This window comes from Patella vulgata, chromosome 7 (genome assembly GCF_932274485.2).
Source record: "Patella vulgata chromosome 7, xgPatVulg1.2, whole genome shotgun sequence".
NCBI classification, from domain to species: Eukaryota; Metazoa; Mollusca; class Gastropoda; family Patellidae; genus Patella; species Patella vulgata.
This window is the reverse complement of record NC_065885.2, coordinates 22,340,635-22,367,071: the sequence shown is the minus strand read 5'-3', so window position 1 is coordinate 22,367,071 and position 26,437 is coordinate 22,340,635. Positions and strand designations below refer to the sequence as shown.

General features: G+C 37.5%; 2 protein-coding genes across 2 annotated transcripts; both read right to left on the bottom strand.

The window, feature by feature from the left end:
• Positions 1-6,007: 6,007 nt before the first annotated feature.
• LOC126828785 (transforming growth factor-beta-induced protein ig-h3) lies at positions 6,008-10,669 on the bottom strand. Its single transcript, XM_050558766.2, has 6 exons — positions 10,364-10,669; positions 8,940-9,157; positions 8,528-8,714; positions 8,076-8,177; positions 6,602-6,712; positions 6,008-6,382 (listed from the first exon to the last, which is right to left on the bottom strand). The coding sequence occupies exons 1-6, from the start codon at positions 10,563-10,565 to the stop codon at positions 6,228-6,230; spliced, it is 975 nt and encodes a 324-aa protein (XP_050414723.1). The 5' UTR covers positions 10,566-10,669; the 3' UTR covers positions 6,008-6,227.
• Positions 10,670-16,105: 5,436 nt separating this feature from the next.
• LOC126828783 (alpha-L-fucosidase) lies at positions 16,106-25,245 on the bottom strand. Its single transcript, XM_050558764.2, has 8 exons — positions 24,784-25,245; positions 23,246-23,352; positions 22,110-22,240; positions 21,757-21,890; positions 21,508-21,605; positions 21,042-21,174; positions 20,290-20,460; positions 16,106-17,442 (listed from the first exon to the last, which is right to left on the bottom strand). The coding sequence occupies exons 1-8, from the start codon at positions 25,119-25,121 to the stop codon at positions 17,184-17,186; spliced, it is 1,371 nt and encodes a 456-aa protein (XP_050414721.1). The 5' UTR covers positions 25,122-25,245; the 3' UTR covers positions 16,106-17,183.
• Positions 25,246-26,437: the final 1,192 nt, after the last annotated feature.

Below are 26,437 nucleotides of genomic sequence, written 5' to 3'. Positions count from 1 at the left end.
TAACATATGGTTTAATTTTTTTATTTCAATAATTCGCTTGGCGTAGGGAGGACCCGGAGAAAACCCACGAGGTTGGACAGGCGACCCTTCTCCTTGTCACGTACAACCGGGGAATCGAAACCCCGCCAGTTGACTCAATGACAGACCGTATGATAAAGCGCGCGCGTGCTAACCATTCGGCCACCACCCCCCCACTCCCACCTGGAAACAGCTATCACCTCTTGGGAATCTATTCTAGAAGTAGAAGTATTAAGTAGATTGATCTCTGTATGCGTGCAGTGTGTTTGGGCACATACCCTGTAGAGCCCAAACATAGAATGGTCACGGGAAAAAAAATATTACATGGTGGGTTTTAAGACCGGGGATATCAACTAAATACCTTATACATAATTTTTTGATGGGCCACTATTTTTAACCATATTTGGCAATGTTGCATATTTGCAACAGCGGTTTATTGAGGGTACAATTCAGACGAGGTATAACATGGGGAACCCCCAAATCAAGAAAACAGAATTGATGTGAAATAATATTCTTTAATAGAAAGTTGAAAATTGAATGATAGAGATAGAGATAAATGGGGTTTAACGTCCACTCGACACAAAATAGGTCATTTCGGGACTAACATATGGTTTTTAATTCTATTTCAATAATTCGCTTGTGCGTAGGGGTCTTTAGCACAAACTAGGTCATTTCGGGACTAACATATGGTTTTTAATTCTATTTCAATAATTCGCTTGCGCGTAGGGGTCTTTAGCAGTGGGAGGAAACCGAAGGACCCGGAGAAAACCCACGAGGTTAGACAGGCGACCCTACTCCTGTCACGTACAATCGGGGATTCAAAACCACGCCAGTTGACTCAATGACAGGCTGTATGATACAGCACACACATGCTAACCATTCGGCCATCCAACCCCCCTGTGAAATAAACAAAATATGTCAATAACTAAATTCAATCATTCCATTTTGGATATCCCATAAAAGAGTTATTTCTCCTTATTTTGCCTTCACTAAACCCCAATGTTGCATATTTGCAACAACCTTAAAAACGAGTCTAAAGTAAAAATAATTCTATGAAATACGGAACAATTTAGTATTGTAGGTACGCCCTAATATGTACCCATAAAAATAAGATATATGACAAGTTCAGCACTCTCCTGGTATTTGTACAGTAAGGGTCCAAAGATGAGGCAGTGACACAGCGTGACTTAACGTGGGGGCCGCCATATTGAGAGGCCTAGTTCACATAGTGGCTGATAGATGGAAACACTGTATGTTGCAGCTATGCAACACTGGGTTATAAGGGTTGCAATGGATATTACGGAAAAATGTGTTTTCAATTTGAGTTTCTGCACTTACCAACCAGATACATGTTGTATATATGCAACAAGGGGCGCTACAGGGGTAAAATGAAATAAAATGAGGTTTAACGTCACACTATTCTTCTGTATCACCCGGGCTGTTGAAATTGAGCATACACCCCGCCGTGGCAAGGGGAAATCGCGTTTAAAAATATATCGCTTTTAGTGTAAATGGGTACATAAAATATTACGTAGGGATTTTGAAACAGTTTTGGTTAGATATAAAGATCGCTCCTGACTGTAAATTTTTCACGAGAAAGTGTGCATTTGGCCCGTCCTGAGACCAGAAAATGCACAGGGTCGCCGGCAAAAGTGAACACAACGCGAGAAAATGTCACCAAAAATTACAAACTTGAAAAATGTCTCGTTCTTACAGCTTTGCGGGTCAGATCGTAGAACCCTGGCGTTTGTTTTGAAGAGGCTCAAAACAAACACCGTGACACGGCGACCATGGAGACCATAGCACGATATCTGGCGTTTCCACCACGCCAGTTTACCACGCTTATGGCGATTCGATCTTGACGCGCTCTGAAATCATTTTCCGTCGCCGTAGCAGCGCAGTAAGGACGCCATCCCGGTCTGCCAGGGGTGTTAGACAATGCGATATCCCCCAATAATTAATTATCAGCTGGTCTTTGTTCCATCCCGACACCTCTGTGCTTCTCGGCCCCCAAACCACTAATGCTAGGTTCTCACTGTCGTGCGATGCATTACAATAAGATTGTCCTTATTGAGTCCACGATCTGGTATGTGCAGATACGTTTCAATACGATCTACACGATTGGTACGACAGACCGCAATACATGATAAGATCTGATAGAATCATCACGATTACCCCACGATTAAAACCACCATTTCAAACCCAGCGCGAATCGTGATAGTGGGAAGCTAGCATAAACATTTTCTTTAGTAATCGGTGAATGAATCTTGTGATTTTGTAAATGGACCCCATAATGGGTATGTTACATGGAAGAGGAGGGGGGGGGGGAGGGGTCGTCCATTCGACGCAAACTAGGTCATTTCGGGACTAACATTTTTATTTCAATAATTAGTTGCGCGTAGGGTACATTAGTAGTGTCGGGGGGGGGGGGGGGGTCGGTTGTGTTAAAGGCGTTTTTTATTTATGCTAGGTTCGCACTGTCGCGCGATTCGTTACGACAGGATTGTGCCTATTGAATCCACAATCTGATACGTGCAGATACATTCGATGCGGTCAATACGATTGCTACGACTGACCTTAGAATACAACATGATAGGATCACCATGATCCCTATGTTTGAAATTTGCGTTCTGTTGTTATATCTGTGGACATCAAATAATAACAATCATTTGTGATTTAATATTTCGTATATACATCAGGACACCGAACGGCATTTAAATAAATGTTATTATTTGATGGCTACAGAGATAACAATAAAACGCAAATTTCAAACGCATTATATACTTAAATATACTATTCAAAAAAAGTAGGGGATATTTGATTTTGGGGGCATAATACTAAAATATGCAAATGACTACGAAAAAAGTCACTATAGAACCTAACAGAAGAAACATTTCCAGTTACATGTGACGCCCAAACGCACCAATAGCTACCGCATGGAATGCAGGTGATGCTTGGGATCATCATGGGGGTCCAACCCAAGATTTGCACGACTCTGACTTTGAATGTTACAGTCATTGTGGCATTGAATTCCAGGGTGGAAACATCAGTTTAATTGTTTTAGTGACCAGAAAACAAATTTTGATATGCGTCGGCATACCCAAAATGAAAGGTTACGTGTCCTTGGCATGCTACAGATCGGCACAACACAGGCGGTTGTGGCGCGGACGATGAATGTTTCTCAGTCTGTCATAAGCAGGCTATGGTCCAGATACCGTGATACACAATCTGTACAGGACAGACCACGCTCAGGTCGACCAAGGGCGACAACTCAAGCCCAGGATCGATTTATCCGTCCCTTGGCCTTGAGAAATCGTGTCATCACAGCAAATCAGATCAGCGCTCGTCTTCAAACAGACACTGGTGTGAGAGTGAGTGGCCAGACGATTCGGAATCGACTGCATAGGGGCCACCTTCGCGCCCGACGTCCTCGCGTGATCCCTTGTTTGAGAGATCATCACATTCAGGCAAGACGTCGTTGGTGTAGGGATCGTCAACACTGGGATAATCGACGCTGGAGCAATGTGATGTTTTCAGTTGAGTCAAGGTTCACTGTTGATTTTTTGGACAGACGTAGGAGGGTGTGGCGTCGTCGAAACGAGCGCTTCCAAGACGTTAACGTCATCAGACATGATCGATTTGGGGGTGGTTCTGTTATGGTGTGGGAAGGCATCACTGTTGCTGGAAGAACGGCTTTACATGTTGTTGCAGGGAGTGTTACAGGCCAGTACTACCGGGACAACATCTTGGCAGTCCATGTTGTGCCGTTCGCACGACGTCATGGCCGCCGTTTCATCTTCCAGGATGACAACGCAAGATGTCACAGGGCCAGGATCGTTACAGGTTACCTCCAACAACAGAACATCACCACATTACCTTGGCCAGCACTGAGTCCCGACCTCTCCCCCATCGAGCATGTCTGGGACATGCTTGGACAGAGGTTACGTCAACGTCAACAACGTCCTGCCAATGTCCAAGAACTTGCTGCTGCGTTGCAACAGGAATGGGACAATCTGGACCAAAATGACCTTAGACGTCTCATTAGGAGTATGCCACGTCGGATCAATGCTTGTTTGGCAAACAGAGGAGGATTTACCCGTTACTGACTTGGTTGTGATGCTGTGGTAACTTTGCTGTTTGACCCCGGGTATCATTTTACCCTTATAATGGTCAGTCTGTGCCTTACTTAGTCTAACGATCATTTGGAATAAATCGATGAATGTGAACTTCATTTCATTTTGTCATTTGTTTCTTCGTCAGTTTCATTAGGTGACTTTAATAACACTTAAAAATCAAATATCCCCTACTTTTTTTGAATAGTATATATCAGATTCGTCGGTTCACCAGAAACGCGACGGATTACTCCAGCATTGCGAACACGGGAGTGGTAAATAAGAAGGAGGGCCTGTCACGTGTATTTATGTGTTTTTTAAAATTTGGTTATATGTAAATTTTATTTTTTTAATTTCGTTTATCTCATGACATGGTTTTGTCCTTTGGCGTTTTGGCTTGTGGACCTTTTACATAAAAAAGGAATTACATATGTAGACAACGTATTGTGAACATGAGAACATGTATATACAGTACTTATAAAGTCAAGAACCAGACAAAAGTTTTAGCTCGTGACAAAGACGTGGAGTGCCATCTAAAGTGGAAATATGTCATTGTCTCCCTTTGACTCTCTAACCCAATGGTTCTCAACCTTTTTTTGCCAAGGGCACACCTTGGAACACATGAAAAAATAGAGGCACACCTAGCTAAATATATATGAAAGATATTTAAATTTTGCAAAATAAAAACATAGCAAGTCAGACGACAGACAACCGTAGACAGAGACTAGTCATAGACACATAGGATGACTCAAACTAAATCAAGAAAAACACTTAGTGTGCCGTTCAAAATTTCGCGGCACACTTAGGAAGATCCCGCGACACACTGGTTGGAAATCACTGCTCTATAACACAACGACGGATCGGATAATATATTTGGCTAATGAAGACGGGCATATGCTATACAATGTGCCATGAGAGAAATTTTGACCGGACAGCGGTACTGTATATCAGGGTTTTTTTTTTACGGGCACTCCAATGTGTACGCGGAATCTGGGTTTTTCGTCCAAACCGAACGACTAGATGCTGATTTTTGCTAGGCCCTCCGTCCTACACACTGACAATGGAAAAACCTTTCTGCACCACTGACAAGGGAATCCCAGACTGGATAATCTCGAGTAACTTTTTTGGCCAACATCGGGGGCGAACCCGAGAGCTACTGGTTACATACTGAGCTACCGCGGCTTCAATAAAAAATCAAACTATTTTCTGGTTTGAACAACTTTGAAGAATAGGTACAATTTGATTGTTAGGTATGGTTCCTGTCTAGTCGATGGGGCAATGTAGTCAGGGTATTTTTTAAAAGCAAGCCAATGCACTGGGACGTTAAATTATCCATCACAAAATGTATTCAAATCCACTAATTATCGCAAGCTAAAGATGGCATCGAGCTTTGATTATGGTCTAGATAAGTTAATTAATTAATTCAAAAAATTAGATAGCATTTCAGGCCTAAAGACCTGGAAAAGGCAGATTTAGCTCTTACATAATGCATGTTTAATTTTCCTTTATTTCCAATAATAGGTGCAGGCTCACTAACCAGGAGGTCCAGGGTTCGATATCAGTATTGAACGAGAAAATTCCTCGGTATTTTCCGGCGAGGTTTCCCATTGTCAGTGACGTATAACAGATCGCTTGGCAAAGAGCAGCATCTAGTCGCTGGGATGGGACGAAAAACAGAGGTCCCGTGTACACATTGGAATTCGAAACAAGCGTAAGCTGTAGCGCCGCTGTCTGGGCACATGTTCACTCGATGCAAACTGCATGCCGTATGCCTATTAATCCGGATGGGGCAGAAAAGTAGGACGTTAAACCCCATTTCAATATATTTCAAAGATTTTAGCTATATATTTATATTTATCCAAAACAAATCACGTATATTAAATATTTTTGTTTTATTGAATATAAAAAAATGATTTAAGCAAAAAAGATGAATAAACAAAAGCACATATTATAATATAAATTCTTTAGAGCAAACTTTGTTTGTATTTCGTAAGCTTTGTAATAATTATAACAATATGGGATATGTTTTTCTATTGAGACAAATGTGAATATTTGCAGTTTAAAAATGAAATTATGAAAAAATGATTAATAAATTATTTACAATCGAGTACTGCTTTTAAGGTTTTGGATGAAGTACATTTTGTTTTCATAATCTGATGGTGGAATTAAAACTGTGTCGATGACGTGGATGGCTCCATTGGTTACAGAAACATCGGGCATGATAACGTTAGCATTGTTGACTTTAACGCCTCCTGTAATACACAATTTAACAGATTACAAAGAAGAAACGACAATCATGGCAGTATTCATTGTAAACCAAGTCATGACTTTTTCAGAAGTAAGCTAAAGCATATATAACACCTGAGCGAACACCTAATTTTCATATACTGTAGCTGCAAATTTCTCCCATATGAATGTACAAAGCAACCAGATTCGACAAAGCTATGTAATTTTAGAGGTTAGAAACAAACCTTGTGAGATTGAAATTTTAACATCATTTTTGTTAAGTGTTGGAACAGATTCACCATCCATAAGACCAGCACTGTAGACAGTTCCATTTACAACATGATATAACAAGACATCTGAAATAATAAAAACAAAATCTTTAGTAAAATGTATAAATACTAGATGGTATACAAAACCATCTTAACGAATTGTTCTTACAGCCCAGGTACCAGTACTTGCAATGTTATTTTGGTAACCAATCAATTTCGGAATTGAGAGTTTTCAAATGTTGCATTTGAGAAACGGCAGGTTTGTAATTGATGGCCATATAGTGCGTTTAACTCTATGCAAAAACCGAACAGTTTTTTTTTAAGCATTGAGTATACCTTTAGCCGCCAGATCGTCCACAAGATTTCTTAAGTGATCCAGGTCATAAATTTGATAATAATTATCAATAAGGTGTGTATGGATTACAAGTCAGGCTAACGTATGCTTCTACATTGATAGTCAGAAAATGTTAAAAAAAAAAAAAAAAAAAAAAAAAAAAAATATGTACGTGCTAGAAGTTTTTAATGTTCATTCGTAGCAAACTTATTCTGTGTAAACAAGGTGTGTATGGATTACAAGTCAGGCTAACGTATGCTTCTACATTGATAGTCAGAAAATGTTAAAAAAAAAAAAAAAAAAAAAAAAATATGTACGTGCTAGAAGTTTTTAATGTTCATTCGTAGCAAACTTATTCTGTGTAAACAGGTCGATGGCCCCTGTGGCTGTGAATTATTATTTTAACAATAATAGTTAAATTAGCATATAGTTTAAAGAATTTAATGGACTTTTTGTAATTTTGACCAATGATAATCGAAGTACCGGTACTTTAAGAAGACAATAATGTAACTATCTATGACCATGACACTAGAGATCAAACATTCAACCTTTGGCTGCTGAAGGATTCCTATCAGATTTCTTATGATAATCAAGTCAATAGAAGATAACTAATTGCCGATAAGATCAAATCTTCTTCGGGTAAATATACTAAATAAACATGAATATACTACAGATACACGTTATTGATTGTTATTGAAATATAGAGGTCATTGATAGCTTTCAAAATTGATAAATGAAGCCCAGTTCAAATTTTCTATCATATAATGAAAACGCTAAAGTAACATTTTTAAAGATGTTTTTTTTAATAGATATCTAACTCGTAGTATTAAGTGTATATCATTTCTGTAGCTAAGTATAGTTGTTGATCAGCTAGATGAAAAATACAGCTTAATGAGTTCATTAAGATGTTTAAAAGAATTTTAACTTTTATAACTTGTCCTGCTCAAGCCATCTTCAGTATCCGCAGTGATATCGTTCTGTTCCACAGAACTTTGAACTGAACACTTTGTCGTTGAAACAAACGTCAGGTTTGCCGTAGAATAATTTTTACCCTGGTATACTGCCAAATATGAATATTTATGCTGTAGAATGTTGCGCAAAAATTGTTTAACTTACTAGCTAATGCTTTGGGGTCGCTCAATAGCTTCTGAAGAGTTCCCGGTGGAAGTTTACTGAAAGCTTCGTTTGTTGGAGCAAATACTGTAAATGGTCCTGGGCCTAAAATAGAATATATCATGAAAGCAGCCTTATTTCAAAATATGGTAATGAATGAATGCAATGATGTTTACCATTTTTCTGCACCAGCCGGACTAATGAAGACGGACATGTGCCATACGGTGAGCTATGGGGAAAATTTGCCCCGAAAGCAAATGAATTCCAAATGTCAAGGGTTCTTCTTTTACATCCACGCCTACGTGTAGACGTAAAATCACGCTAGACCAACCCCGGGGCTTATTCAATGAGCCTCTCAAAATTTGGGTACCGACTAGATATTAAACAATAGCAATTTTTATTGGAATACTGATTTTAAGAGTTAACAATAACATTACTGAGAAGCTATCACTTACCATTCAGAGTATCAGCCAAACCAGCGACTGAAACGGCCTTCAACAAAGTAGAGAATGCAGCCATTGCCTGTACAAGACCGGTGACGGTTCCTACAGGAGGAAGCATCACGGAATCTAAGGTATGGATGACACCATTTGTAGCATTTTGATCAACAGCGACGATTCGCCTTCCTGAAGCAGTGGCAATCTACAAAAGGAGGCAAGAAGGGGGTTTAAAAACTGAAAACTAAAGCAGTACCCTAATCTAACAAATCGAAATTCAGAAAGTTAAAAGAAATATGACTGTTTTTCTAGTTGTTTGCGTTTGGTGGATTATTGTGAGATCACCCATTACATGCATCATTGGTCAGGCCTTCCTTCTTCTTTATAAATAATGCTGACGAAGAAATTATGTGAAGCTTGTGGAACTTACTTGGTTATTGTTGTATAAATTAATTCGGATTTTTTCATTGGGAAGAAGTGTAGCAGCCAAAAGTTCATTTGAGAGAGCAGAAGAATAGACAGCACCACCAAGAACATGGTATTCCAAGACTTCAGCTAAGAGTGTGTTGTTCTTTAGGAGTTCCTGGACGAGTGCTGGGGGTAACTTGGCAAAGGCGGCGTTGTTTGGGCCGAAGACGGTAAATGGACCTACAAAATAATGATAAACATGTCTAAATACGTAAACTTAAACCAGGTCACTTAAATAATCTACCACTAATTTGTGTTTATTTCTATTGCATTGAGAAGACTTATTTCAAAATCTGTCATTGAATTGTTAATTACAATTTCTATTCCAGCCGTTTTCTAATATAAGCCTTGCCATAATCGATCAAAAATAGAGTAGGTCATTTGAGTGTAAAAGCGTTTTATTTTATGATCAGTAGTGGAATACCGCGTTTTATCAGTGAAATAAAAGTGTTATTCCACTGGCTAGCAGTAGTCCATGTTGTTTTTACCTAAAATGATTGTAAAATCATAAAATAAATAGAACATTTGTCGTTTTGTCGTGAATAACATATTTTATTTCATCTCTAAGCAAGAAAAAGTTTATATTTTCACCCATGCTACGCATTCGTGAAAATATAAGTTTTCTTGCTTCTCGATGAAATAAAATATGTTATTCACTCTAAAACGACAAATATCCTCTATATATAAGTATGAATAAATGTACAGTAAGAAAACAACACCGTTCTGCCTTAATGGTTATAGGTCATATAACAGTATACAACAGTGTTATATAGCAATGTACATGATGTAGGTAACCATATAGAATACAAATAAAATATTAATATTTCTTTGCAGCGAATGTTTTATAATTTTCTCTGCTGATAGGTTTACGATGACAATGACTGGTAGATGTATACTCCATACATGTATATTCTGATTCTAAAAATAGTTTAACCCATCAACGTCTTTAGTCAAGCATTAAGTAGTGTAAAAAAAAATACTTAAGCTACGCCCCCCACCCCCCAAAAGAAAAAACCCTCTGAAAAACATCACACTATTCCGAGACAGTCAAGCGTTGTTTCGAAAAGTGTATTATTACATGAACACTAATGAAGAATGGATATATGTATTTTTTACTGTATTGTCAATAAATTGAACAAACAAATGATAATTGTTACATTGTGTTATTACCGAGGGGCGTTCGTGTATAGGGAGGCAAAACCCCAAAAGTGCCAATAGAAAAGGGTATGCGCACGCCCACGACTCCCACCCTCGATCTGTATATCCGCCTCGGCATTATGTTATATAACCGTCATTAGAAAGACTGGACAGCCATATCTACATGCATTATAAAATACATGTCATGTAGTTATTATATTTGATTATCATGATTCAAGAATAACTCACCTGCTCCTGATAAAGCGTCGGCTAAACCGGCTCTCTTGACAAATGTTACCAATGTTGACAGACCAAGCGATTCGGCCAAAGCTGGAATTTTTTCTGTAGGTGCCTGCAGATTTGAAGGATCAAGCATCAACTTCCACAAAGCTTCTGGCGATGCATTACAGCATGCAACGATTGCCAAACACGCAATAATCTGAACCTTCATAATGTTAACGCTGGTGTTTCTGTAGTGAATGATAGAATACTACACGGAGATTCTATTTATACTAAAATCCCATAATAATGTTTCATAAACGGGAAAGACTCGTGATCAACATGTGACCCCGCCGGTATGTTATACAACCAAAATAAACACGTGTCATTATGGAGGACGCTTAAGATGGAAAAAACTGCAAAAGTTAGCATGAAAATAATAATGCGTTGTACTATTAAGATGCAATTTATTTATCAGAAAAAATGGAAATATCACATTTCCATTGAATAGATAGGCCTTACAGTGACTCGCTTCATTGAACAAGTCAAGGTTATACGTACATAATATGTACCCTCATCGTGCGACTAAATTAGTTATATAGGCTTCACAGGTCATTTTTGGTAGATTGATTTGAAATTTACATGTAACAATAATGTGCAGGCCAACTTGTTTAGATTTGTTTATTCTGCGCTGTGGGGAGAGGGAGGAGTTTGAATAGTCTGTACGCGTGTGCCTTAGATCAGAAGGTCTATGGTTTCGACGCCCAGCTTGTACGTGACAAGCGTAAGGTCGCCTGTTCATCCTGCTGGGTTTTCTCCGGGTCCTCTAGTTTCCTTCCATTGCAAAAGACCCTTGTGAAATAAAAATATAACGTATATTAGTCCCTAAATGGCATGGTTTCTGTCGGGAGCAGTGGCGGCGTCAGGGGGGGGGGCATTTGCCCCCCCCCCCCATTAATCTGGTCTGCCCTCTTTTTGCCCCCCCCCCCCCAATAATTTTAGAAAATAAAAAAAAGTATTTGTGATACGTTTCGGTAATCAATACCTTCTACGGTGAATAATCCCACATCCCAACTCAGTCATAAACTTGCATGTTGTAGAGCATTTCCGACAGTCTATTTTTCAAAATTTTCTTGGCGAGGTCCCCAATGGACTCGCTACTTTGGCGCTCATAAAGGGAATTCGTTGAGGTTCGCAAGTCCGTTCGTTTGACATTTTGTTCTCTAGTCGGATAAACTAGTGATCAGCATTTCCGGCAGTAGGAATCCCTACTTTGACCCTCGTAAGTGGGCTTCGTCGTGATTCGCAAATCCGTTCGTTTGACAATTTACCTCATCGATCAGTGCCTGAAATACTGCCAGTCTGCATTTCCGGCAAACTGTTTTTCAAAATTTTCTGAGGGAGGCCCCCTACCCCTAGTTGAAGCTTGTGCCTTTGCCCCCTTAACCTTGGACTTTGCCCCAGCTTTGCCTCTCCAATCACCGACGGCTGGCGCCGCCACTGGTCGGGAGATCTTTTAGGTACACGTCTGTATATGTACACAGTTCTGGGTTTAGACTTTCTGATCGCAAATTCCAAGACTTTTTCATTGTTATTTGCAACATTATTGTAAACCCGACCCTGGAAAAACTCTTCTGTTTCGCCCCATTCCCTTGCGTAGTACTTTGTTGAATGGTTAATCCAGGGTTGTGTGCACTGATGAATCTTGGTTTTGGTACTATCCGAAAGACTGTGTAAACTTTCTTTTAAGGTGTATTACCTCTTAACTACCACTGCTCTCAGAAATGAAACATATTCACCTATTTTAGATCCCCTTTTCCTTGTGAAGGTGCTCGCAGTCATAGGCGTTGAGAGTGCAAACACAGATATATTTAACTACTTAAAGTATTTCAATAAAATGTTAAAATTGTTGGTTTTGTAGTTGTATATGAATGTTGATAAGTTCATTGTTTATTAATTCGATGTGACTGTCATTGAGTCAACTGGCGTGGTTTCGATCCCCCTGTTGTACGTGACAAGGAGTAGGGTCGCCTGTCCAACCTCGTGGCTTTTCTCCAGGTCCTCTGGTTTCCTCCAACTGCTAAAGAACTCCTATGCGCAAGCGAAATACTGAAATAAAATTGAACCATATGTTAGTCCCGAAATGATCTAGTTTGTCCACCTCTCTCTCTCTCTCTCTCTCATCTTTAGAACCATAATGAATTATTTCAACGTAAAAAATATTGATAACATTTATGACGACGTTGCAATTGGGCTATGAAGATGTACTTTATGACGACTTTATGCACACAGATTGGCAGTGAATATTTGCTAGGTGAAATCACTAAGAGGAACATGTGAGAGGGATGACATGGTGCGGCTTAATGAGCTCGCGATATTAACTTTTTTCCATCTGCAAATTTAATTCTAAAAGATTTTTAAGTATTTGAAAAATAAATAAAGGTGTTTGAAGTATATCTAGATAAAAAATATTTCCTATTTTAGTGTAAATGGGTAAATGAAATGAGTAAAAGGCAACATTCTTCCTGGACCAGTTAATGCAACAACGTCTTATGTATAAATAATACACGCGCCATAGAGCCAATGATGGAGGCCCGTGATGTGACGTCACCTGCAGAAGACATACTTGGACTTATAAAGGTCAGTCATCTAATACAGAGGTAAAAGAAGGCTCTCACAATACCCCTGTAAAACAGATTGAACTTTATCCTGCCAACATCATTATTAATGTTTTGCAATTCACGTCCAGGTTCAAATCTTTATTATTAATATTCTTAACCTCGTCGTTATACCTTTGTTATTATCCTCGTCCTGATTATAACAAATTCGGAGATTTAAATTCAGAATGGCATCGGGGTAAATACGGCTCGTTAATACTTCAATTCGGTAATTTAAAAACAACGCAAGTTCCATTCCATTTCCATTTTGACTTGAGAAGTCCGTGTGCAACTTTAACTTGAGTTGTGTAATTATGTAAATTAGCTAGGCCCATTGTTTTATAACACGTCTTTATCTATCAGTAAACAAATTTATATAAGTATTGATTTGACATTGATTCCATGTTATCAACATATTTATACATGCATAAGCATATTTATAATCTATAAGCGGGGGTTAATTAAGATATATAAGTAGCGGTTTTGTTTATTTGGTTTTCAAATCATGACTTCATATTACTGGACATCTATTTAGCTTATCAGTAAACTTATGAGTGCATAAAGCCAATAATGTACTGTTATAGCTGTTAGTAAATTTATAAGTGCATAAAGCCAATAATGTTATGTACTGTTAAAGCTATTAGTAAATTTATGAGTGCTAAAGCCAATACTGAAGAACTGTTATAGCATAAATCATGTCGCTGAACTACTTATCCATTATAAAATGCAGAAACCCGTACCCGTCTCCTATTTTATTTAGTCGCCTGTTAAAGGTCCCTACGTGCATAAGAGTTACTATGCTAAAATTGTACCGTATGATAACCCTAGTTTGTGTCAAGTGGCCTTAGAAATACCCCCCCCCCCCCCGCCCCTTAAAAACTCGAAATATCCATACAGGTTATTCAAAAGTTTCCCAAAATTAGTTTAAATTGAAGGCTTAAAGGGGCTGAATCCCCATTCTTTGGCACCTAGAAATGGACACAAATGGGCCGCTATACATATAATAATGTAATATAAATGTATTATATAAACTGATTTACATTCAATCGTTTCTGTTTTTACTGTAATTTCTAATCGGGCATGTTGGCGAAATACGAGAAGAGTCCAAATTGAATGGCAATCTTTGGCACCTGGTTATTCTAGTCTACACCGGTGGTGTTTTGCGAAATATGTTTAGCCTCATTCATCGAGTCGCTTCATTAGAAATGGCACTCGAAAGCATTCTGGCACGCATATTTTTTATTTGGTCTTAACTGTTGGATATCAGAAGCCCATCTTTTCAAGGGAAGATAACAACATCAGTGTCGAATTTTAGTTGGGCGAGTCCCATCTATTGTTACCATTACCTCATTTGATACCGATCGCTCCCAGTTCTATTTTGGGTTAGTATACTGAGTTTGGCTGCAGTTATGTCTTCAGAATTCATGGACCACTTTCCACAGTAAGATCTTAGTCTCCCAACTTGATTCACGTGAAAGCCAACAGATTTCCCCACACGAACACTATTATATTTATCCAGGTTCACTACAAGTGACGTGATAATACATGTATGTAGGAATGCTTCTCGAAATGAGCTAAAGCGAAAACTGCTATGTAACATCCACTCGACACAACTAGGCTATTTTATAACTACAGTATGATTCTATTTTATTTCATGAATTCCCTTGCGAATAAGGGCCTTCAGTAGTGGAAGGGAACCGGGCGACCTAGAGAAAACCCACAATGTTGGGCTGGCTACCCTACTCCCTGTCACTTTATAAGGTCCAAATCTAAGGATGTGAGGTACAGCGTGCTATTGTGCCGTTAAAGAGCATTCCTATTTCATTCTAAAGGATAGCTCCTGGGTACAGATAAGCGAAATAAAGATTTATCTGATTTCAGAAAAAATATATATATATAAATAATTATAAGTGAAATGTTGAGCGAGTCAGTAAAATTACCATTCAATTTAATTTAGCAAGAGAATTTGAATCCCCACCAATATCATAGTCTATCATAGTGAGAATGTTGTACGTAGGTACAACGTCGTCTTCCTAAACAACAGTCCTGCTTTCACTGCTTAAGAAGTCTGTCTTGCAGTGGAGTGTTTGATTTTGACTTAAAGTCTTACAATATTTTGGTCCGATATTTTCCCTCTATGCATATATTATTTTCTGGATTGATTTAAAAAAATTACAAGTTACCGGTACATGACTTTGAAAATGTTTTGTTTTTTTTAAAAAATGGGATTTTGACCTACACAATAAATATGAAACAGGAAATGGTCTCAACCAACCACACAAATTACTGATTGGTGTTGAATAATGTGCTTCTACAGTAGTGACATCACAGATAAATCACACACGAATCACGGTAGTGTAAATAGTCCTAAAACACTATATACCAGCCCATAAATCTGACATACATAAAATTAAAGAGCGTTAGGTACTGGGGGGGGGGGTCCACGGAATCAGATAAGCGCCCCCGTGAGACAAAGTTCCCTCAGGCCCAGTCCCAACAAATTAAAATCTCAGTTACGTATCTGTCAACTCTCACAAAACAGGCGGAATTGACAGGCATGCCTAGAGATTCTGTTCCAAACAACTAAATGCTCAGCTACATATTGTACGTTGCTATCTGAAATTTTTTCGCACCTATACAGCGTTCGATTCCATTCTGGCATCATTCTTCCACTCCTCTGTGGTCTAATACTATCTCAGCACTATCAAATTCATTCAAAGTTATAGAGAATTACCACCCAGTTAGTAGTACCACTTCGTGCATGGGTCGATTAATGTTCTATCAACTCTTACAAAACTCTTACAAAACAGGCAGAATTGACAGGCAGATTTCGAGATTCTGTCCCATTGACTCCCATTTTTAGTTCTCTGGTTCACAAGAATTTGCTCCCAGCAATGACCTCAAATGCCAAGGTATTGACCTAAATTTTTCAAAATTTTAGAGCTATCACAGCAGACACGGCCAGCTCTTTCTCTAAATCTTAGGCATCTTTAAGTTTGAAAATGCAAAATAATGCCATACACAAAGGGACTAGTTAGTAGATAATGATTGTTACATGTTACACACACTAATATTGTTCATACCAACAACGATAATAAAAAACACAAAAAAAATGTTAAAAAGTTAATAGCTTTATAACACAAAAAATTCATTAATATTAAGCTTTCTATTATAAGTTAGATTACATTATGCTAAGTATGTAAATTAATGATAAAAGTATTATTTACATCTGTTAAACAGTATATTATAAAATATAACACAGTATGAGAATTTATTTCATATGCCAAAAAATGTACAATGTACAAATGTTAATGACCAATTAACAAAACACTACAGTGAGACAAATTCTTTAAATCTAATATAAATAAAAACACAAAATATACATCAATATATTTCACATACAAAATATTATAGATATTACACTGGTTACAGTATTATTAATAATGAATACTAACCCTATATATATACAAATTATAAAATATTAATCTAATATGGCAAGTGCTATTTTATTGCAGTCTTTGTTGTAATTTTCATAAAATGTAGTGGAATCTATGGCATCTCTCCACTAAACTGAAATATCTCTAGAATTTCCACTTTTGTGGATGCTATTTTACTAGACCTGTTGAAATGATTTATAGTTAATATGGCGGGTGTTGCATGTGTGGCAGCGTATGCTTACTCCCTCTGCCACACCTGATACTACTTCCTACTTCACGATTGAGTATTCTTAATTTGATCATTCCCCATTTAAGAAGTCTATTTATTTCCATTTCTCTCGATTTTGTCTTTCATTTTATGGTAGTTTTCTCTCTGACTGCCTCTTATAATTTATTAAAAAATTAAGGCCACTTGTGGTCTAGTGGATTAAATAAATAGTTATGATCATAATATTGCACCTGATATTAATTTACCTTTATTGGAATGATTTATATATAACAAAACTCTGTGAAAAGGCAAATACCATAAATGAGATTACAAGTTAAAAAATAACACATACTTTCAACAGAGTCAATGACACTATTGTGATATTCAACCTAAAACATGTTATCTTAAAATAAAGAAAAGTTAAAAAAAATGAAACATTAATCCTAAGTAAGAAATTGGGTAAATATTCAGAATTCCAATTCTACAACCAATAACAGGGTTTAGTTTTGTTATTTTTTTCAACAAAAAAATCTACCTCATACTGATCTTTAATTCATTAAATTTGTGAGTTTAAATGTCCAAGCCCATTTACATGGCATTTCATTAAAACCAATTTTAGGAATTAGGATGTCGATGCCACCAGTGCTCCGTTTTTGCCATTTAAATGGTACAGGATATCCTAAAAGTGTGACCTCTGTACTTGTTGTTGGCATTGGTACGCCAAGACTAAGAGTCATACCAGTTGGCCAGTTTAAGTTAATGGCGTACACATTAAGTCCTCCTGTGCTGTCTCTTTTCTCAGTATACCTAAAGCATATAAATTATAAAATACCTGTAAAGACTTTAAGAAATGCTTTTTTATTATGTAAAATTAAACAAAAGAGATCATTATTATAATTATAGCAGTTATAAGATCATTATTCTTAACTTAAGTGTGATATAGAGTCATTATCTATATATATATATATATTTGTGACTGTCGTTTGTCTGTCTGTCTGTTCGGGGTTGGCGGCTACACTAGGTCTGGCCCGAGTCTGAAATTTGGGGTATAGGGGTAGCTCGGACCAGGGAGTAACATAGGCCAGGTGGCGTTAGTCTACCACTTCCGGTTTCAGAGTTATGACCCCCGAGCGAAGCCGGGTATCTGTCTGTTCGGGGTTGGCGGCTACACTAGGTCTGCCCCGAGTCTGAAATTTGGGGTATAGGGGTATAGCTCGGACCGGGGAGTAACATAGGGCAGGTGGCGTTAGTCTACCACTTCCAGTTTCAGAGTTATGACCCCCGAGCGAAGCCGGGTATCTGTCTGTCTGTTTGGGGTTGGCGGCTACACTAGGTCTGCCCCGAGTCTGAAATTTGGGGTAAAGGGGTAGCTCGGACCGGAGAGTAACATAGGCCAGGTGGCGTTAGTCTACCACTTCCGGTTTCGGAGTTATGACCCCCGAGCGAAGCCAGTCTGTTCGGGGTTTGCGGCTACACTAGGTCTGCCCTGAGTCTTAAATTTGGGGTATAGGGGTAGCTCGGACCGGGGAGTAACATAGGCCAGGTGGCGTTAGTCTACCAATTCCGGTTTCGGGGTTATGACCCCCGAGCGAAGCCGGGTATCCTGCTAGTATGATATAAATATAGTAAGTGGTCATTATTCCTACAGACGTTCCCCCACTCCTCCCCCCCCCCAAACTTCCACCAGATAGTGTCAGAATTGATTATTGTCATAAAAGAATACATTATGTAACCTCTAAGAATTAAGTGTCACAGACATACATGTATATGGAAGCTAGCAGACACTTACATGTATATGGAAGCTTATTTACACAGTCACAGCATACATTTATTATTAGAGATTCTCATGTGTTCATAATGTCCAATAAAACAAATTGTCTCAAATCATTTTTAAAACAGACATCTCTCAACAAATTAGTTTTAAAAACTGTTAATGATTTCCCCTATTTAAACCAGCCAAGCATACTCCTTGGTTTAATCAAAGAAAACTTAATATTTATTTATATTTCCCTTTTACAAAACCCCCTTTGAGAAACTGAATATGGAAATATTAGTTACAACATGGTACAGTACTAAAACCGTACTAATTAAAATTTTTGTCTGTCTTGCGAGTCCTTATCTGGACGATAAATCCCACCAATGCACAAAATGTATGGTCTTACCATTATATCGAAACAAAAATAAAACGAAACAGCGACTGCCAGGCAGGATACGCCCACATTTTCGAGAGATGGATAGAGAACAAGCTAAAAATCTGTAGGTTATAAACTTATATTTCAAGTTTCAACAAAATCGGATAAAAATTGTGACCTCTATAGGGTCCACAACCTTGATATACCATATTTTTACGCTATTTTAGAACAAACGGCGGCCATTTTGGTCTGTCAATTTTGGGCCGATTTTCACGAAATTTGAACTCGGCCGTCCTTAGGTATAACAGTGATATAATAATACGGTTTTTTAAATCGGATAAAAATTATGACCTCTATAGGGTCCACTAGCTAAAAACGCGATTTTTCTTACAATCAGGGATCATAATACAGGAAGTTACGGTCCGACATGCACAAATATCGGAAGGAAGCAAGATCTTTGGGTTATAAATTTACATTTCAAGTTTCAACAAAATCGGATAAAAATTGTGACCTCTATAGGGTCCACAACCTTGATATACCATATTTTTACGCTATTTGAGAACGAACGGCGGCCATTTTGTCTGTCAATTTTGGGCCGATTTTCACGAAATTTGAACTCAGTCGTCCTTAGGGTGTAACGGTGATATAATAATACGTTTTTTTAAATCGTATAAAAATTATGACCTCTATAGGGTCCACAAGCTAAAAACGCAATTTTTCGTACAATCAGGGGCCATAATTCAGGAAGTTACGGTCCGATATGTGCGAATATCGAAAGGTCCCGAGATCTTTGGGTTATAAACATACATTTCAAGTTTCAACAAAATCAGATAAAAATTGTGACCTCTATAGGGCCCACAACCTTGATATACCATATTTTTACGCTATTTGAGAACGAACGGTGGCCATTTTGTCTGTCAGTTTTGGGCCGATTTTCACGAAATTCGAACTCAACCGTCCTTAGGGTTTAACGGTGATATAATAATACGTTTTTTTAAATCGGATAAAAATTATGACCTCTATAGGGTCCACAAGTTAAAAACACGATTTTTCGTACAATCAGGGGCCATAATTCAGGAAGTTATGTTCAGATATGTGCGAATATCGAAAGGAACCGAGATCTTTGGGTTATAATCATACATTTCAAGTTTAAAATAAATCGAATAAAAATTGTGACCTCTACAGTGTTCACAAACTTAAAATGTGATTTTTTGTACAATCAGGGGCCATAATCCATGAAGTTACAGTCCGATACATGCCAATATCGAAAGGAACCGAGATCTGAGGGTGATAAACCTATATTTTAAGTTTCATTGAAATCGGATAAAAATTGTGACCTGTAGACTGTTCACAAACAATTGTGGACGGACGTCCGGACGGACGGACAGGGGCGACGACAATATACATGTACGTCCACATGAAAATGTGGGCGTATAAAAATAACGAATTAGATAGACAAGGACAGCATACCAGTCTCCTCAGGTACTCAGAATAATAAAATAGATTGATGCAAAACACATACCACACTCCTTTTGTTAGAGTATCATTTTGGTGTTTCCAAGGATGGGTAGCTCTGATACCCTCTCCATTAACAGTCATCCAGCTACCCATCTGTAATAATCGCTCTTGAAATATTGGTGCTATAGTTCCTTCTTTGGTTGGTCCAATATTCATTAGCATGTTTCCACCACAGCTAACAAGGAAAATCAAAATCGAAATGGTCATGGAATATTCAAATAAAAGTTTCCTTTCAGAAAAAAAAAGGGATTGTTGGAAACAACTCTGCTAATGATAATGTTATTTTGAACAAGGGCCTATGTCATATGATGTACTTGTACATTTAATGCGTTTTGTAAATTGTTAAATGGCGCCATGCACATACATGTATAGGTTCGATGTAAAGTCAAATCTTAATTGGCTTTGATCTATGGTTTCAAGAAGTATTTGAACACATGATAAAACTCCAAATTGTAATTTTGAGATCTTAACATTAGCTAGATGCAAAAAAATATCACTGTTTGAATATCACAGTTTTACGGAATAGTATTTACTTGACTTTTGGTGTTGAAAGCTAAATTCAGTAATTCAATTTTAAACCCTGTATTTGGAAATTATGCAGTTTTGTACAGTAGCCTAAGGTATAGAGTGGACATGATTTATTCTTTGAATTATTAACAACATTGCTACTTTAACCAGACCTTTATGACCTACCTGATTGTACAGAATATACAAGGCAAAAGTTTCTTAATAATAATAATAATAATAATAACATACCTGACAGTTTCAACAAAGGTTTTCAACAATTCTTCTATAGTCAAATAATCAGATAATCTAGCATCTCTACGGTAACCCCATGAATATTTATCAATCGTCATGGCATTTTCAAATTTTCTTTTCTGTACAACACCTAGAAAAACATCAATAAACATATGTAGGCGGGATGGACATACTTGTGAACGAAAAAAATGCTATTATGTCCCATCATATTTCTGTGACGAGAAAATAATTTGATGTGTTTGGCCGAACGGTTTTGGCCAACATAAAATAAGGCTCTTGCTGACAAATAAGTCTTTGGCAACCAAGTAATACTTTGCTGTTAACATTACAAGAACACTGACATTATTATGCTCAATAAAAGAGATTAATATTTGTAACTCAAACTCTGTATCAACAGTAATGGCTAAAACTTTCAAGCTTAAATTTATGAACAATTAATAATGATGTAGATTTAAATATTTACCTGGGTTAAATCTATCTTGACAGGTGAAATATCCACCATGTTTGCAAGTTGCGTCCTTGCCCCATCTGTCGTTTGTAACAACAGTGTCTTTAACAGGACTAGAAAGACAAAATGAATGGTGTAAAATATGGACTATTTAATTACAGACTCTTTTCTTTTACAAAATCAACAGACTGCTATTGTCACAATATAAATATCTAGGATCTTTTCTGTAATTATAAACTATGTTATATATTACTTTTATATTACCTATCAGTGTACAGCCAAGCTAGAAATTCTGTTGAGTTCCAATAAGTGCTGTTGGCTTCCCAGTCACCATCAGACCATATAACTTCAGGCTTATAGGCATTCACAATCTCATACAACTCGGGTAATGTTTTACTCTATAAAGTACAAAATTGATTAGAATCTTGTTGAATCAGAAAAGAAATGATTTTTGTTTAGAACATATAAACAATATATAGATTTGTTTGTAAAGAATCATACAGACTGAAATATTATAAATAAATGAAACAGTTACCATATATCATTATGTATGCATCAGTTGATTAACTTAGATTGTTTTCTAATATTTCTATAAGAAGATTTAACTAAATACTTACTGCTACAAAATCTTGTGTTTTAAATTTAGCAGCTTTGTCTTTCAGATATAAAGGATGAAACCATTCAAACAAAGAATGATACAGTCCAAAATGAATATTGGTATTCTGTCTTATAGCATCAGCCAATTCACCTAGATAGAGAAATATTACTCCATACATGCTGACATAAAGAAATAAATGAAATGGGGTTTAACATCCTACTGTTCTGCTCCGGCTGGGCAAATGAACATGGGCATACGCCATCCAGTGTGCTATGAGGGAAATTTTGCATGGACAGCGGTGCTATGACCTACTTATATATCCAATTCCAACTGCCAACATTCCTTTACGTGCCCACCAATTTGTACAAGTGGGAACTACGCCAGAAAATCCTGATGAACTTTCTTGGCTAATGCAGGAATCGAACATGGGACCTCCAGGTTAGCGAGCCAACGTCTAACTCAGGGAGCTACAAAGGCCCACCAAACATAAAGAAATAACACCAATGTTGCGATGTCCCCACTTTAATTTTTTAATCTTAAGGGGGAAAAAATGATAAGGTGGGTTTTATAGTGTCCAAAATTTATAAGTACCCTAAAATAAATTTGATATGATGATTATCTGATCTGGTAACTTTATACCCTATTGTCGTATGGACTAATACAGGTCATTGGTCTTTACCATAGAACTGTTAAGTAGCAGGTGCTACTTATTGATTTCCATGTTTATTTTTACTTTTAACAAGATGTTTTTTTTTTTTTTAGGGCAATTTATTTATAATAGATACAATCAACGTTTATTGAATTTATATCACATGAAAATTACAAATAGAAATCACGTGCTTGAACTTGTCACAGCTGATCTAATTATTTACAAACAAATTCAGTGGCTGTCTTATAAACAACTGTATACATCAATAAATGTAACATATTTCTTAATATTCTGAATATATATTTATGAAATCATGACGCAGTAATTTTTTTTTCATCAAAAGATAGATTTTCTTCTCTTCGTCAAATGTCTCGTAAACTGAATGTACATGTAAATAGAGCTGGATTAGAGCTCTGCAACCCTTCCTTAGTAGTATTATAGCAATTCAAAGAGCAATTACCAGACACAAATGAAGTTCTATACAGTAATAACAAGAACATAATTACCAACTAAATCTCTTTTTGGGCCAACTTCCATGGAATTCCAATTAAAAGAATGTTTGGATGGCCAGTTGGTAAAACCCTCATGATGTTTGCTGGTTAAAACCACATACCTAAAATAAATAAAAACACTTTAAAAATGATCTTTTAGAGGCATTTAGTAACTGGATAGAGCAATAGACTACAACACATACTTGAAAACATTGAGAGAATACTCTTCGAAACATCGCCTAAATAAATCAGTAATTGTTCTTCCATTATAAGTATGTGTTATAGTTTATAACACTTTTATAAGTAATAATGCTAGTAAGTAGCTCTACATTCTATTTTTATTTAAGATATAAATTTAATACACCATTTCAAAACTAATTTAAAGAGCATGACTGCACAACATGGGAACATTTATATACTGTATTATTTTATTGCCGTAAACATAAAGTTCATGAGCATTGACTGAGACACACTGAAAACATTTATAAATGAATGATTGTTAATCTTGTTTGAGACATAAGCTTACACTTAATCTTGCAAATCTAAATGTAACATCAGATCACTATAATAAATCATGAGGATTATATTGAAAATACATCACTTCAATTCACGCACATGACCATTATACATGTAATTCCCAAAATATTAAGCTATGGGGATGCTTGATTGAACATAATGGAATTGAATTCTGTCAAACCCAAAAATAATGACAATTGAATCACCACAAAGTAGGCCTACAAAGGGGATTTTGGGCTAGAATGCATGTGCTGACTGCATGAGAAAATATCTCAACCAAGCATGACTGCTGAAACATATACGTTGTGCTTAAAGTAGCTAAGTCTCTAACTCAATATCATCCAAAATCTTCAACATTGAAAACACGATTTATTTGTCAAATTAAATCAACATTCATGTTGTGATCTTACCGGAAAAAGATGGGCTTTTGATATCCAATATTTAAGACAAAATAAACATTTTACCATTGGTACACGAATCGTGTACCATAATGCGCTTCAGCCCCAGTTGTAATAGACTCAAGGGACGAGACTAGACACATTTCACCAAATCAAACGGCGTATGTAGACAGGAATAACGAGACGCTAGAAATTTGCACTCGCTTGAGACTGCTGGCTTATTTCGCCAAACATAACTGATTTGAAATTGGAGTAAAAACGGAAACCATTGAATGTAAATCAGTTTATATACATTCATACTACATTATTATATGCGTTGCGACCCACTTTTGTCAATTTCTAGGTCCCAAATGTTAGCGATTTAGCTCCTTTAATTACGTCACGATTATACTCACACCATCTCAGTTGTCAGGACTGACAGAACTGTGACAGGACTAAATTCCATGTCACACGATTGCAAATTTGGAACGTTCGATCTGGACTGAATTGGACTGATAATCGAGCATCCCCTATATCCTCCATTTACTGGCAGTTCGAGATTAAACTGTCAACCATTAATATATATAACTCATTGTAAAATTATAGGAAACACAAATACTCTACTCTAATGTAAATAATATAATTTATTACATAACTTACTCAGCCCCTGAGGCATTGAACAAAGCCGCCCATTGTGCAGGAGAAAAGAACTCAGTAGTGAACATTGGAGCAAAGTCTGCATATGTAAAGTCTGGTCTGTAATTCTCATCCATAAAGAACTGTAATGCCGGTATATGCTGTCCTTTCCAGCTCCACCAAAACCATTCTGAAGAATAACTCGGTACGGAAAATACCCCCCAATGAATGAAAATACCTAGTTTTGCTTCATCATACCATTGCGGTAATGGTCTATTATCTAGAGATTCCCAGTTTGGTGCATAAGCAGTAGTAGAAGCTAACAATCCTAATAACGCTGACAGCAATAAAATCTTCTCCATATCGGACCTAGTTTGTCACCACTGTACCAATGTTTCGCAGTTTCTTTTGAAATGTGTAAGCTAATGTTGTTAATCTGCAGCCAACAACGCTCTAAAAACAAAAATCGAAGTCATGTGATTACAGGAAGCTTGAAATCATGATCACGTGACTAGCATGTGATACCATAGTGAACAACGGAAAAAAACAGTAGTCTCGTATATCAAGGCACACACGAAGGATAACCGGATAACCCAACCCTAAAGGTTCCAGGCCACCATCATATTCATTGATCAGCAGTGAATATTCACATGGCCGCTATATAATCAACGAGGCCCCGTGTTCGATCCCTGCGTTGGCCGAGAAAGTTCATTTGGATCTTGATCCAGCGTGGTCCCCCACTTGTAGGACAGAGGGCCTGGCAAGGTGCAACGTATCATATAGTCGTTTGATTTACTCCCGTTCGTTTGACACTTTCTTCTCTGGTCGGATAAACTGGCGATTTTGCGACAGGCTGTATCTGGTAAGCTCTATTTATCTCGACAATCAGTTTCTGAATTTCAAATGTTAGGGGGCTTCGTTGAGGTTGGCAAGTCCGTTCGTTCGACAATATTTCCTCTCTTGTCGGATAAAATAGTGACCAGGCGACAGGCGGTATCTCATGGTTAGCTCTATTTTTCTCAACAGTCTATTTTTCAAAATTTTCTGGGGAGGTCCCCCATACCCTCCGTCGGGATTCGTTTAACGCTTTCCGTTCTGGTCGGATAAACTAGTGGTCGGATAAACCGGCGGTATCTCGTCAGATCTATTTATCTCGATGGTCAGTGCCAGAAATACTGCTAGACTTCATTTTGCCCTAGCTTTGCCCCCCCCCCCCAACAACAGGCGGCTGGCACCGCCGGTGGAAGGAGGGTTCAAATCGACTGCTCCTCAAGAGAGGGAACAGACAGATGAGCAAACAGAAGCATCAGCCACATGCATGCAGATTTGCCTCACACATACGGAGAAAGTTACCCATATCCTGGAGCTAGCCCCAATGATTACTCTAACCCTAACCTACAATCTTGCCAACAATGACGTGCCCCAACATTATTTACGTCTCAGCTACATTGGGATGGCCTTAACAAATAGATTTAGCCATCTCTGACGGTGTCCCAGAATGTCAAATGCATTCTGAACAACACGGCGTATACGGGATGTGCGGTAGGTGAAATGTTCTTCTGACATGCGGGCCACTATGATAGTAAGTCTGGAGTACTTGTGTAGTAGTATGTGTTTGATAACGACAAGAGGATACCCCCACGCCCCGTAGAAATTCTACTGTTTCTTTTCTTTAATC